Consider the following 16215-nt stretch of genomic DNA (forward strand, 5'->3'; position numbering starts at 1 on the left):
ACAGCTCACTGGTCCTTTGCAGAGGTCATCAAAACTCTATTCCTAAGGAAAGAAGTCACCTCTTCTTTCCTTTCAGTCCAAGGAAGAAGGACAAGCTGATACAGCCATCTGCCTGCATTACAAAGTGCAAATATTCATAGACTGCCCTTTTGTTAATACACAGAACTCCCTGGTAATGCCCTTGCACCTTGAAGATGTTCAGTAACCTCCTGGACAAAGAACATACCTCCTGTAGACATTGTGTTCATCAACTGTCCTGATTTTCTTGTTAGTAGACATGGTGTTACCTGGCTGATGCACAGTATTAGATTTACACCATATGCACCACTTCATATTGAGGGCACTTTAGTCTCATCTAACCAAAAGACCTTCTTCCACCTCTTTACAGTATTTTCTAAGTGACACTTTGCAAAGTCATTATGGGCAAGGATTTTTTTTTATTAGCAGTACATGTGGCGTAAATCTAATAATGTGAATCAGCCAAGTAACTCCATCCCTACTGTAAAGTATCATGGAGGTAGCATAATGCTATGGGAATGCTTTTCAGCAGCAGGGACTGGAAATCTGGTCAGGATTGATGAGAAGATGAATACTGCTAAATACAGAGAGATCCTGGATAAAAGCTTACTTGCCTCTGCCAGAAAACTTATACTGAAGAGGAAGTTTGTCTATCTGCAGGACAACGACCCAAAGCACACTGCCAGAGCAACCATGGAGTGGCTTCAAATGACGAAAGTGCCAAGTCAGATTCCTGACCTTAACCTGATTGAACATCTCAGGCAATTTTGTTTTCCACGGAGGAATGGGCAAATTTTGCTCCAGTACATTGTGCAAAGCTAATAGAGGCTTATCTAAAAAGAATATTACTGGCTGTAGTAACTGCAAGAGGTGGTTCAACTAAATACTGAACAAAGGGCAATGAATACTTTTGAACTGGTGACATTTCAGTATTAGAATTTTTAGTTTTCCATGCTTTACAATCTTTCCTGTCTTTTGGGCTCTGCAGTGAAAAAGGAGCATGTGATTCACAAACAAAAATTCTCTGTTAAATTGATCAAAATCCCTGATTGTAATCTCCATTATGTGAACAAAGGATTGGAGCTGAATACATTTTCAAGGCACTATATGCCATTTATGCTGTGCTCTGCATGAGTAGTTGAGAAAAGAGTGAAGAGTTTACAAGAAAGAGAGAATAAATCTGTTTTTAAGTAGATTTCCCTACAATCTTAGCTTAGTGCAGTTGCAGTTGTCGGGGAAGGTAATTTTTTGAATCTTTCCTGCTGGTGCAAAGGCTTACCAGCCACATGCAGAAACCTGAATATTTAGGCGTGTTACCTACGACTTCCAATCGTTCGTCAGGAAGACTGTGTGCTGCACCTGCTTTAAATTCCATTATATACCACGAGCAAGGTGCCCCGCTGAAAGATCAGTCAGAAAACCCACCTTTATCATTCATCATTACCGTCAAAGGAGATCTCAGATGTCACTACTTATACTCAAAAAAATGAATTATATTGCAACGTTCTGAGTGCACGTTTCTGAAATGTGTGCAAGAAAAATGTTTTTATAAATTGGAAAGTCACACATGGCCTAGCTCTAAATTTTCAATATTCACGGCTGGCAGTCAAGTCTCCGCGTGCAACCCAAACATAGAAAAACATCCCCTTCACATCTGTAATTCCGACTAAAGAAAGCACAACAGCACCTCTACTTCCTCAGGAGTCTGCGAAGATTCGGCATGTCCTCAAAAACCTTTGCATGGATCTATAGGTGTGTGGTGGAAAGTGTGCTGACTGGCTGCATTACAGCCTGGTCTGGGAACACCAATGCCTTTGAGCAGAAAATCTGACGAAAGGTAGTGGAGTCGGTCCAGTAAATCACAGGTAAACCCCTCCCAACACCGAGCACATCCACATGAAACATTGCCGTAGAAAAGCAACATTCATCATCAAAGATTCTCCCCACCCAGGCCATGCTCTTTTCTCGCTGCTGCCATCTGGTAGAAGGTACAAGTGCCCCAGGACCCGTACCACCAGGTTCAAGAACAGTTACTACCCCTCAACCATCAGGCTCTTGAGCAAAAGGGGATAACGACACTGATTCTACTTCTGGGGCTCCCACAACCAACAGTCTCACTTTAAGAACTCTTTATCTTGTTATTTCATGCTCGTTATTTATTTAGATCTGTATTTGCACAGTTTGTTGTCCATGAATCCTGCTTACAGTTACTGTTCCACAGATTTGCTAAGAATGTCCGCAGTAAAAGAATCTCAGGGTTGTATGTGGTGACATGTATGTACTCCAATAATAAATTTTACTTTGAAATTTGAACTATAATTCTTGAGTATTTATTTGAAGTTCAAACTTAATTGATTTATTCCATCCAGCTGAGTTTTAATTGATTTCACGCACGAAGGTCATGTGTTCAGACTGTGGTTCATTTTCCATTCAGGGCCTGCACGTAGACACAAAAGCACAAATGAATTTGTAAAGTTAGAATTTGTATCTTGTCCTGGTTGAACAATATTCCCTTGATGGAGTTGCCAAGCAGTGTTATAAATGATTGAATTCAATCAGTGGCTGTTCCATTCAAGTTGGTTTTAAGGTCATATGTTCCTAATGTATTTTATTTAAGTACCGTTTATGTTCATGGGAGATACCTTGTGGGAATAACAGCCAAATTTATGAAACAACACACCCTGAAACTTTGCAATAAATGGGTAAAAAAAAACACTCTTATGTAATTCATTAGCATTAAAATTCAGTAGTCAGACCTGTATAATATAATGAAAAGTTAAAAACTATTGGAGTATTTTCTTTGGAGATTATGCCATCATTTTTGGCATAGCTTCTACGTAAAGGAAGGAACCTGTTTCTCTGCTTTGGTTGAGGTATATTTTGTTAGGAAGTGTGTTTATGATATGTATTGGTTTTTTAGAAATGGACAGTATTATTAACTATGGTGGAAATATTTTTCACAATAAATTATGTAATTTATTATGGCCTACAGTGATTACAAATATAACCAATCTTCATTCAGGAAGAAAGTAATCATTTGACAAATGATTACCTGTTATGTCAGTGCCATTTTCATAACTAGAAATGATTATCATCAGAAATACATGTTTATGATGCTTAACATTCGGACAGATCCTGCTATGAAATGGCATGAGATCCTTGGGTATCTCGAAAAGGCACCAGCTACTTCACTTGATTGCATCAAGTTTCTTATACGGCCCACCTCTCCATGAGTGAAGGTTTATGTAAAATAACAGGTTTATTTACAGCAATCAGAAATCTAATCTAATTATCACTGCCCTTTAAATGGGGCCAAAACTGGCAAGAATTTGTCCAATTCTACCATCTTTGGTGTCCTGATCAAATGAGCAAGTTTATGAATGAAAGGTCAGCTGAGAGGTTGTGCAGCACGAAGGTTCAGAATCTTAAATAGTGTATGGTTGGTGTTTCTCCAAAGGTGAGGCATAAGCATAATGATGTTTACTTAAACAGTATTTGATTGAACACATCCAAAAAAGTTGATGTCAAAATGGTGAAATTTTTAATTATACTGCCATATACTTGTCTGTAACGTAGGTAAGAAACTCCTAGCAATTTTAAATGTCGACCCCATTCCATAATGGGTGTTCTTTCATTTACTTACATTTTTCCCTTTTTTGTCTTCTTATTCCTTTACTTTAGTCTCTCACCTCCATGCGTCCTTCTCCCGCTAGGAGGGTGAGTAAAAAGGCTGCAGACCCCCTTGATGCATCCCACTTGAATGCCACTCCATTGCTTAGCCAAGAGGAAGCACTCTTACCGTGGGGTGAGATGGAAAGAATGTCATATTTTCCCCGAAGTGGGAATCTTCACCCCCTCCCCCAGACTGAGGTACAGTGTCTAAACCGTTACTCTACTGAGTTGCTTTGTTTCAGTCAATAATTTTGCCACCCAATGCATATAGCAGGGTGCATGGAGTACTCACAAAAACTCCTGTGTGAATTATCAGGACAGTTCTGATTAGTTTATGCCATGAGATGCCTTGACAATGTCATAATCTTGTTTTGAAGGATACCATCTTGTCACTAACTAAATGATTGACCTCAAAGGCACAGGTATTGAACAGAAATAGATGCACCCATGGAAAAGTGGCCCTCTCTGGAATTGCTCATCAGAAAATCAAATCCATAAGTGAGGCAGTTTACCACCATAGGCCTCTGGGAGTGCTGCTTTATACCAGGCCCATCTTAGAATTGGTCGGGAATGGAGATTGGAAATATTCAATCAGGGGTGGGTTGACGAAGAATCTTTGAGCATTTCCCAATCTGTGAGGTTCAGCATGTTGGTGCAACATCTGCTGATGTGAGGCAGGCTGTGGTATAACTGACCACAGTGTTACACATCGGGCTACGGAGTGATGAGTGAAACAAGATACCCAGTCCTTGCTGTAGTCTAGAGACATAGAAGTGCTTGTAGGTTGGGTTAGGGGTATCTTGCTTGGGTTATCTTCCTCGATATTATTGTCAAGTAATCTGAGATACTCGTTCAACTCACAAATGAACATCGCTCGCCAATGAATCAGCAAAGTGAGGCAACCTGCAGCTTAGAAATATATATTAGAGGCAGGAAGCATGTGAAGTACAAAATTCATTTTTTCAAGCTATTTTAGGGAATTTTGTAACTTTAAGTACATTGAGTGGAATATTACCATCTTTCATTGAGAATGCCAGGACGCCCATTTCATCAGCAAGCTTCCACTTTGATTCCACTTCAAGCCTGTAGCTTCAAAAACCTCAGTGTTAAACAAGTGCAGCCCTTCAATTCTCAGACCTCTGTGGCTGTTTAAAGGTTGTAGAGCTTGTAATAAGTTTTGAAGCTGTTAAATCCATGATCACCACAGCTTCCCTGATTGTAAGTCTTTAAGAAGCATTGAAACAAGATAGTTCTGGAATAAGTGACGTTAGTGAGGAATAAAGCTAATCTTTAACAATCTTTGAATTTTTTTTTTGCCTCTGTTCATGTGCTCATGGTCTCATGGTCTCCCTTGAAATTCACATTTATGTGAAAATATGAAATCTTTCTTTATGATAGAGGATCTTTCTTTGCAATCTTTCTTTAAAGTGTATCAATGTACACTCTGTGCCCATTTTATTAGGGATCTCCAGTACCTAATAAAGTGGCTACTGAGTGATTGTTTGTGGTCTTCTGTTGTTGCAGCCCATCCACTTTAAGGTTCAACATGATGTGCATGAAGAGATGCTTTTCTGCATAGCACCGATGTAGCATGCAGTTGTTTGAGTTACTGTCATCCTCCTGTCAGCTTGAGCCCGTCTGGTCATTCTCCTCTGACTCTTCTCATTATCAGGGTTTTCTCACCCACAGAGCTGCTGCTCACTAGATGTTGTTTTTTGTTTCATGCACCATTCTCTGTAAACTCTAGAGACTATTATGCATGAAAATCGCAGGAAATCAGCAGTTTCTGAGATACTCAAACCACTCCACATGGCACCAACAATCATTCCATGGTCAAAGTCACAGTTCTTCCCTGTTCTGATATTTGGTCTGAGCAATGACTGAACCTCTTGACCATGTCTGCTTTTGTGCATTAAAGGTCGCTGCCATGTGATTGGCTGATTAGATGTTTGCGTTAACAAGCAGAAGTACTTGATAAAGTGACCACTGAGTATATTGTGGGCTACGTTCAGGAGCCCAGAAAACAGGCGAAAGGATCACAGTGTGGGAATCAACCCATGCAAAGCCAGCAGCATACCAACTTGTTGCTAAATGGAAACTATAATGCTTGTAGTATGTAGATAGCACTTTCTGGGATAGGTGTATCGGCATTCAAGAAGCTTGATGCTGTCCAGGGCAAAGGTATTCCATCCACCAGGTTAAACACATGCTCTCTCCATCACCTAGCACTGTTTGGGAGTGATTGTTTAAGGTGGAAGATGAAATGACAATCTGGATGCTTGCTTCCGGCTGGCTGGTGTTGGCTATTTTAAGTGTTGTTGGAGCTGTAACTATGCATTCAAGTGAAGACTGCTGTTTCATTCTCCTTCCTTCTTTTATCTGGTGGAAGGGCTATGGGGTGGGAGCAGGGGTTCTCGACTTGAGTTCCACAGACAGCTTCCTTAATGGTATTAAGTCCATGCTTAGGAACCCCTGGGTGGGAGGAAGGGTCAAGTGCCACACCGTTGACCAACCGTTATGGCTGCAAGGTGGTTGTTACTGATGAATGTATGAAGAATGATGATGCCTCTGTGTTAATGGCATGACTTTTAACGACAGTGATAACATTGACTTGTAAGGGATAGACAATTGAGATTGGCTTGACAGAGGAATGAAATGATCACAAGAAAAACCGAGTGAAAATGAATCAGAGGGTATTCATTAATCTTCATCATGATCCATAGCAGAAGTAAGAGACTTCATCATCCCAGGACATAAGTAGGCAACAGATGGACACACATGGAGATGCAAGGAGTTCCAAGCAAGTGTTTCTGCCTGCCTCCAATAAACACTCACTTCCATGGATATAGAAATATTGTTAATGTTGTGCCATTTAAAGTAAGCAGAATATTTCAGGAGGATCATTGTAATATGGTTTACTTTTCTAAGTTCCCATAAATTTAAAAATTTTGCGAAGGTCTCTCCATTCAAAATGTGTAACCTTATCGCCACCTAGTGGACGAAAATCATATTGTTATAAAATTTGTTAATCAAATCAATTGAATCTGTGCATATTATCTCAGAATTGGAATCAAGTTTATTATCACTGACTTATATGATGTGAAATTTGTAGTTTTACAACAACGATATAGTGCAAGGGCATAAAATCACTATATATTACAAAAATAAATAAATAATGTGAATAATCAGGAATAGCACGATATTGTCCATGGGTTCATCGACAATTCATAAATCTGATGACAAAGGGGAAGGGGCTGTTTTTGAACCATTGAGCATAGTCTTTCAGGCTTCTGTATCTCCTCTTTGATGGTAATAATAAGAAGAGGACATGTGCTTGCTGGTGTGGTTCCTTAGGATGCTACCTTGTTGAGACACTGTCTCTTTAAGATATCCTCAATGGTAGGGATGGTTTTGCTCGTAATGGAGCTGCCTGAGTCGCCCACTTTCCAGTATTTCTTGCGATCCTGCACACTGGAGGCTTCATACCATGCAACAAGTCAGAATGTTCTTCACCACGCATCTATAGAAATTTGAAAGAGTCTTATGTGCCATGTTAAACCTCCCCAAACTCTGAATGAAGTAGAGCCAGTGGTATGCCTTCTTCATGATTGCATCAATGTGTTGGACCCAGGATAGATCCTCTGAGGTGTTGATGTCCAAGAACTTGAAACTGCTCACCACTGCTAACTCCTCAATGAGGACACCTGTGTTTTCTTCCCCCTATGCTTTCCTGAAGTCCACAATCAATTCCCTAGTCCTGCTGAAGTTGACTGTGATGTTGTGTTGTAACACCACTCAACCAGCCAACCTATCTCACCCCTGTGTGTCTCCTTATCACCATCTCAGATTATACTGACAACAGTGGTGTCGTCAGTGAATTTATAGGTGGTGTTTGAGCTGTGCTTAGCCACACAGTCATGAGTATAGAGAAAACAGAAATGAGTGTTAAGCACACATGCATGAGGTGCATCAGTGTTGATTGTCAGTGAGGAGGAGATGTTATTACTGTTCTGCACTGACTGGTCTCTTGATAAGGAAGATGAGAATCCAGTTGCAGAGGGAGATACAGAAGCCAGGTTTTGAAGTTAAACAATGAAGTTTGGGTTATGAATACAGTAGATCTCAAAAACCGAATCCACGTAACCGCAATTTATTTTTAGCATTTTTCAATCTTTTTAAGCTATTGTATGGTTTAATGATTCAACTTTGCCACAATCTGAATAACTGTTACGTTATTCTAAATCCACAAAATTTGTCTTCAGTAATTTAGCCTAACATATATATGTAATAACAACTCTGCATTTATTCCTGCTTCGCACATTCTATTCCAGATAAACCAAATTCTGTAAGCAGAAGGAGTGAGATGAGGAATTAGGATTTTAGTACAGATTCATGATACATGGCTTATAATTTTATTTCCAAAGGTAAAACAAAATTGATTAAAACCTGAACATGCTCATCAGTATTAGAGGAGAGAATAAATAAATAAGTATTAAGAGTAGTGAACATTTCTCCAGAAAGGAAACATAAACAACGGTTGTATTAATTTTATCAGAAACAGAAAATATAATCGTACAAATTTCAAAAAAAAATTGTTCCAAAACATCAATATCAAAAGTAGATCATTCAAGAAAAGAACAATATGAATACAGCAGAAAAAAATGGAGAACCAATAAAGGAATAAATTAAAATTTAGATAACTATGTAAAGTCAGTTTGAAACAGAAGATGTATCTGCAGTTTGAAGTTACCAAAGTCAGTTTTCACAAGACAGGGTTGAACATAAGAAATAGGAACAGGAGTAGACCATCTGGCCCATCAAACCTGCTCCACCATGGCTGATCTGACCATGGACTCATCTCCACCTACCAGCCTTTTCCCCATAACCCTTAATTCCCCTACTATGCAAAAATCTATCCAAACCTGTCTTAAATACATTTACTGAGGTGGCCTCCTCTGCTTCATTGGCAGAGAATTCCACAGATTCACCACCCTTTGGAAACAGCAGTTCTTCTTCATCTCCATCCTAAATTTACTTCCCCTGAATCTTGAGGCTATGTCCACTAGTTCTAGTCTCACCTACCAGTTGAAACAACTTTCCTGCCTCTATCTTATCAATCCCTTTCATAATTTAATATGTTTCTATAAGATCTCTCTCATTCTTCTGAACTCCAGGGAGTACAGTCCCAGGCGACTCAATCTCTCCTCATAGTCTAACCCTCTCGTCTCTGGAATCAACCTGCAAAATTAAGAACAATTAGAGATTAATTCATAAACTCTGTGTGGTTTATAGATTATTTATGGAAGTACATTCTGATTTCTTTCATACTGAACCTCCTCTGCATGACCTCCAAAACCAGTATATCCTTCCTCAAATAAGGAGACCCGAACTGCATGCAGTACTCCAGATGCAGCCTCACCAGTACCCAGTACAGTTGCAGCATAACCTCCCTGCTCTTAAATTCAATCCCTCTAGCAATGAAGGCCAACATTGCATTTGCTTTCTTGATAGCCTGCTGTACCTGCAAACCAACCTTTTGCAATTCATGCACAAGCACTCCCAAGACCTTCTGCACATTCAAATAATCTTTTACCATTCAAATAATAATTTGGTCTTCCAGTTTTCCTTCCAAAGTGGATGACTGCGCATTTACCAACATTGTACTCTCTCTGCCAGACACTTGCCCACTCACTTAACCTATCTCTATCTCTATCTCTCTGCAGTCTCTCCATATCCTCTGCCCAATTTGCTTTTTCATTCAATTTGGTGTCATCAGCAAAATTAGATACACTACACTCATATTTGTGAAGTAGGATGCCGTGCACAATCCTGATTTGATGCAGACAGCTGTGAGAAGCACGGAGGAACATCTGGAGAAACCTCTGAAATGCCTGCCTCATTGCCGCTGCTACTGTGTGATCAAGAATCTCTGGAGGGGAAGACCCCAAATCCTTGGCTTTGCCTATTGCCTGTTGCTAGGGCCGGGGTCGAAGCACTCGGAAGAGATGATGCTCAGTGCTCGGTGTTGGAGAGCTGGTCGGAGGCTCGAAGTTTTCGGACGGACTGTGGTCGGGTGCTTCCAGGATGCTGCATCAGCAAGTTTGCGGCGCTGGAAGCTCATGGCAGGAAGAGTTTTCTTCCTTCAACCATCTGCGTGAGATTTTGGGACTTTCAAGAGACTTTGAGACTTTCTTTATCATGTCCATGGTCTGGTCTTCTATCAAATTACGGTATTGCTTGCACTGTTGTAACTATATGTTATAATTATGTGGTTTTTGTCAGTTTTTTAGTGTTGGTTTGTCTTGTGTTTCTGTGATATCATTCTGGAGGAACAAATTGTATCACTTCTTAATGCATGCGTTACTAAGTGACAATAAACGAGGTCTGCTGTCCTCTCCATCCCCTGTTCCAGATCGTTAATTTCTATCGTGAACAGTTGTGGGCCCAGCACCAACACCTGTGGCACTCTGCTCACCATTGATTGCCAGCCAGAGAAACACCCATGTATCCCAACTCTCTGCTTTCTATTGATTAACCAATCCTCTATCCATGCTAATGCATCACCCCCAATTCTTATGGATAAGTCTTTTATGTGGCACCTTATCAAATGCCTTCTGGAAATCCAAGTAAATAACATCCATCTGTTCCCCTTTATCAACTGCACTCATTATATCCTCCAAGAACTCCAGTGAGTTTGTCAAACAGGACCTGCCTTTGCTGAAACCATGCTGTGTCTGCCTGAAGGATCTATTTCTTTCCAGATGCCTCGCTATTTCTTCTTTAATGATAGCTTCAAGCTTTTTCCCAACTACAGATGTTAAACTAACTGGTCTACAAGAAAGGCTGTCTGCAAGAAAATGATCTGGCTTGCCTTCTTGCTTGTGCTGTTACAGAAGTCTTTCACTTTACCATATTGCATATACTTTTTTGGACTTGGACTGTATCTAATATTTGCATTGAGGGGAGATGTCATTTCTTCATCCAGCAATAAATAATGGAATACTCTATGGCTAAAGCTCCTTTCATCAGTAGACTTCTGTTTAAAATTCTTTCAGATATTTGAAAAATTGCTGATCCACTTTTAGCTTGAATCAATTCTTGGAGAAGCGGGAAAAAAACAGGAGACAAAATTTGTGAGCATCATCTGATTACAAATCGCTCATCAAAATTTCAGTGACCGTTGACATTCTCAAATAAATATAAACTTTGAAGCACATTCATCTTATCAAAATAGTTAAAAGCAAAATCCAGTGTAAAAGCAGCTAAACATAGCTAGAAATGTACACAACAAAATGGAGCAGTTGATAAACAGAATATATCTGTGTCTGCTGTTTCTTTGAATTAAATTTTAAGAATTTTAATATAAAGGGTAGGTATGGCAGGTGAGTATTTTGACAATATATAAAAATGAAAAGCAACATCAAGAACGATTAGAGATTACTTCATAAACTCTCTGTGGTTTATAAATTATTTCTAGAAGTACATTCTGATTTCTTTCATACTGCTTTGCATTGACCAAAAGCATATTTTGATAGATTTTAGCGCACTGTCCTTTACAAAAAATGCAACAAGAGAATCATTACTTTCTATGTAGTTAATTGCAATTTATATTCTATTGTATTTCTGGATTTAACACACCTGTACTGAAAAGTTAATTATTTTCCATATATGAATATATGTTGGAGTGGCTGTTGGTAATAGCCCCTAAGAAGCTGTTCATGCTCTTTCTTTAAAACATTGCACGAGGCATGGTGAAGGTAGCTTTCCAAACTGCTGTCAGTTGGCAGTCCCATGGTTTTGATCTTAAAGCAATGAAGAATCTTTGATAAATGACTAATGCAGCTTGCATAAAGTTCATAGTACACCAGTTATGTAAATAGTAGTGGTGCTTAAGGTGTCAAGCAGGCAGGCTGATTTGTGTTGGGCTATTTTAGTGTCATTAAGGTTACAGTGGCTGCATTCCTCTTGGCAAGAGGGGACTGTTTTATCCATTCCTAACCTAGCCTTTTAAAGCAAAGGAATACTCAGCATACCCAGCCTTTGACTTGCGACCTGTGACCATAGTGCTTCTATGGTTGATCCAGTTGAGTGGTTAGGGGTGTGACTCCTCCTCCCAGGATTTTGATGGTGATAGATTCAAAAAATGGTAATGCCATTTACTGACAAGTATAAGTGACAGGATTCTTTGTTAATGAGATGATCATTGGCAGTACGTGCCAACAAAGTCACTTACCAGCTATCAGCCCTAAGACTGAATTTTATCCAGACTTTGCTCATGTATATGTGAGCTGCTTCATTTCCTGAGGAGCTACGAATGGCACCAAGGTTGGTTATGACTCAGTGACCTGGTCTTATAATGGAAGAAAGCTGAAGATGGTTGGGGCTGGAAAGCTGTTCTTTTAAGTATGTCCTGACATAAAGTTAGTGGCTGTCCCTGTTGTATCCGACGATGACAAGGAAACCTGTGCGGGAGAGCTTTTAAAGTGGAAGAGCCATCGCACTGGGACAACTCCACTCTCTGGACCTCAAAAGTCTGGATCTGGTAGACATCACAACTGAGGTCTTCCTTGGTTGCAGTGGATGACCGTGACTTCTCTGTGTCTCATTATGCCTCTCGCTCTTTACAGTGCTTGCAGAACCGCCCTCCTGATCACTGTGGGTCTCATCTGCCCAGCCTGTCAGAGCTGACTTCGCATACTAGGACAGTCATGTCCCTACCACATCGGGATGTGAGACCCACCAGCTCCCCTCACCTGGTGTGGCCTGAATGTTGAAGCATAGTTACATCTCCTCCCTGGACACTCCACACACTCCAGAGTGGAGATAGTTGCTTCCTAACAACCACAAGCAACTTCCCTGATTCCTGTCATTAACTCTACCAGTTCTGATAGTGAACTTGATTCAATGATGTTTTATTATAAAGGCAATCATTTTCATCTTAACCTCTGGAATTCTACTTTTTTCCCACTTTTGGACCCCGGCTTGGTGGGCTTTGGAACTCTGTGGTGTCTCAAATCCCAAACAAGGCTGGTTATTAGAAAGTCGGGGTCAGTAGCTTCTCAGCGTCTTTGCTGATGATTGAAAACGGAATGTTGAAATGGTTTTGTGCCAGATCTAATTTCTCCTGATGCTTGTGAACAAGACATACCTGAGCAGTTTTTCCAACTTGTTGAGAAGATGGCAGTGCTGCAACTATGCAGGAGCACTTTGAAAAGAAATAAAGCAATGAGTTGAATACAAGTCATCAGATGGATCATTGTGGGAACACAAAAGGCTTTGCTGTATTCATTGCATTCAGCTGGAAATTATGTGATGTGAGCTCTGTGGGCTGATATTTGATTTCTGTGATGGTGGGTGGACAAGCTAAGGTAATCAGTAATTTTGTTTCAAAGTGATTCCAAATGTTGCTTCTTTGATTTTTGGATTCCTAATATTTCATTATTATCGATAATAGGGTTGGTTGTTCATTAGGATTCCTCTTTCTGTTAGATGCTTAACTGTGCACTACCAAACATCACTAGATTGGGCAAGAGGCCAAGCTCTGATGTGATTCATTATTTATTCAGTAACGTAGCTGGCCTTTTCTGATTACCAAGCACTAGGTCCTGTATTATAGCATCATTAGGACAGATGTTATATTTTTAAGTATGCCTCGTTTGCTTATCTGAACTTCCCTTTGGATCACTGCTGTTCCTCAGCCTTGATAGTGGAGTGAAAGGTATGTCACACTGTGCAATTACAGATTGCCAAGGAATGGTGCTGCTGAATATACATTGTCTGACAAATACCTTGCTCTGCACAGCGGCAGTGTCATGCGTTGCAGTGGGAGGGTGCTCAGTATGAAGATGGGACTTGGTTTAATAAGAACTGTTCAGTGCTCACTCCTATCAGTACATCTGAAACAAATGAACTGATGAAGGCAAGGTCAAGATTGCATTTCTCCAGTGATTGAATTTCTGGCATAGGGTTGAGAGAACAGTCCAGCAATTCTGACCTTCAGACCCTGGCCGACACTGTTTGTGGTGGTACTGGTGAGCTGCCCTTTTGATGAGCACTGGGGTACATACCAGTGCCTTTGCATCTCTCAGTGCTTCTGTCAAGTGTCGTTTAATATGGAGGTACTGTAAGTCATCAGTGGAGAGAGGAAGGTAGGCAGTAATGGGACAACATTGGTTTTCCAACCTTTTCTGTTTTCCATTCCCCTGGATCCAGTGGTAATGTTGAAGACTCTTAGGTAACTTGCCTCTTACTACCTACTGCCTAATCTGTTTTGCTAGTGAAACAGAATGATGGAGGCACATGGAAATGCATGATTCTATAAGTATTATTCTGTCAGGCTGTTGCTTGATATAGTTCTTCATCATGAAGAAGACCTTGCTCAGATATTGGGTCTGCTGTACGTTTTCTGGTCAGAATCTGTACCTATATTGCTACGAGGTTACGTGTTCAGTTTTCCATAATCACGTAGTACAATTGAGTGACTTACCGAACTATTTAACAGGTACTTGAGGGAGCGGGTGCAGGTGGGGTGATGGGAGATCTGGACTGGTGTGGAAGTCGGAGTGTATAAGAGCTAATTACATTGCTTGGGTTTAAACTTCCTTAATCGCTGGAAGGATCAATGGTGGTAGATGTTATGCAATTTAAGGAACACTTGAATCGGGGTTTGATGTGATATCAAGCTTCATGAGCACTACTGCCTAAGCTTTTCATTCATGTAAATGATTAGTTAAGTAAAAAATAATTAAATCTGCGGTCAAGTTCCCCGGTTGCCATCATGGGGATTGAGCTTGTCTGTTGATAATTTTTTTCGGTCTCTGGATTACCAGGCTAATAATCTCTAAAATGGTGTTCCCCTGCTATTGCTTTGCATTTTCTGTCACCAATATGACTGAATGCAGAGCTTTGATCTGATCTGTTGGTTGTGAATCTCCACCATTTGATTTTAAATTATTTGTCTTCTCAGGCCTTTTTCATCCAAACTCCCATGAATGCCCTTTAAAGTTCAATGTTCAAAATGTCTTCATTATCAAAGTATGTCTGCTATATAAAACCTTGAGATTCATCTCCTTACAGGCAGCCATGATACAAAGAGACCCAAAAGAACCCATTAAAAAAAGGCCGTCAGACACCCAATGTGAGAAAAAAAAGTCTTGCAAACTAAGCAAATGACATTCAGGACTGAAGCTCCTAACAGTGAATCCACAGCACGAAGCCAGTCACAGCTGATCCAAGAGCCCGTTAATTGCAGGCCACAGGCTCAATTCATGGCAGAGACAAGTAAACCTCGCGAACAGCACGTCCCTCTTCTCTGGCCCTGACAGCCTGACCTTTTCAACCTGGCCCAGCGCTTGTTCCTCGTTTTCACACCCGGGCCCTGCCGCTACAGTACACCCTTGGGCCCAGGACCCGCCCCCTTGATTTGGCCAGGATGTACAGGCTGTTCAAAAGCTCAACTCCAAATGGGAAGTTACAGGCTATTGATTGTAGTGATCATTTTTGAGAAAAAAGTTTGAGTAATGAAGTAGCTTTGTTTGCTGCCAGTAAGTCGTCACTCTGCTTCACCAATGCCATCTTAAACCATATTGTATCACATGACATTTGTAGCCACCTGAGCTACTGAGATGTCTCCAAATGAAGCCAATAACCTGATGCTAGTTGTCACCTAAGTACAAATATTTTTTCTTCCCCGGGAAAAGAGCTGATATTACCCAGCATCGTTTAAAGAACTCAATTGGACTAGGCTAAACTTGAACCTGAGCAGTTCCTTCTCTCTGGTCCTATTGCCTGATGCTGCATTGCTCCAATCAAACCTAATTTATGTTATGAATACTATTTTTAAGATACAAAAAATCCTCACGTAACAATTTATTATTTTCAGAAGAAAGTAGCTCAAAATATTGAGCAATATACAAATTTAGTAGTGCTGAGGCATGGGATTATCATAGTGGATTTAATTACTATTCTCATTATCAATTTTAATTAAAAAGATGTATTTGACTGATGTGTGAAATGAAGTGAAAAATCTATTTATTTTTCATTCACTTTGTGGATATTGTCAAAGCCATCACATTTTTATTTACTCAATTCACTCATTCCTTCCCCATATTATCAATCATCTACTCCCTGCAGGCTGAGAAGAGGGCAAAGCTTGTAGCAGTGATGAGCGCTCAGGAAGATGCCCCAGTTCAGAAAGAGAAAGAAACAAGCACAACCACGCCCCAACAGCCCCCGGATCCAGCACCTCCCAGAGCTGCTAGAACTCCAGAACTTCCAATAATTTCCAATGAGACGGTCGAGAAGGACACTTCCAAAGTGATAGATGAAGAAGCGGAATATGAAGTAAGTTCATTATCCTATTCCTTGCTATAACTTGGACAGATAACTTGAGAATTATTAAAGGTAACATACTCAGTTCTGCAGAACTCAGAAAAAGAGAACTAATACAATTCTGAAATGACCACTGCACTGATTGGTTCATGGACTTCAGTGTAGTGTGGGCTCCTTTGTAAGAATTGGAGTTTC

General features: G+C 40.3%; 1 protein-coding gene across 14 annotated transcripts in view; it reads left to right on the top strand.

Annotated features, from left to right (window-relative positions):
- The window catches only part of dnmt3ab (DNA (cytosine-5-)-methyltransferase 3 alpha b), a 523149-nt gene that overhangs the window by 380004 nt on the left and 126930 nt on the right, over window positions 1–16215 (top strand). For 12 of the 14 annotated variants that reach the window (XM_063036199.1, XM_063036207.1, XM_063036224.1 and 9 more), the window contains 2 exons: window positions 3700–3888; window positions 15823–16032. In XM_063036199.1, coding sequence (XP_062892269.1) covers window positions 3700–3888; window positions 15823–16032 — 399 coding nt within the window. The remainder of the gene's footprint in view (window positions 1–3699; window positions 3889–15822; window positions 16033–16215) is intronic. The other 2 variants (XM_063036267.1, XM_063036275.1) reach the window with 1 other exon arrangement.

The sequence above is a fragment of the Mobula hypostoma genome, chromosome 2 (assembly GCF_963921235.1).
Source record: "Mobula hypostoma chromosome 2, sMobHyp1.1, whole genome shotgun sequence".
Lineage (NCBI taxonomy): Eukaryota > Metazoa > Chordata > Chondrichthyes > Myliobatiformes > Myliobatidae > Mobula > Mobula hypostoma.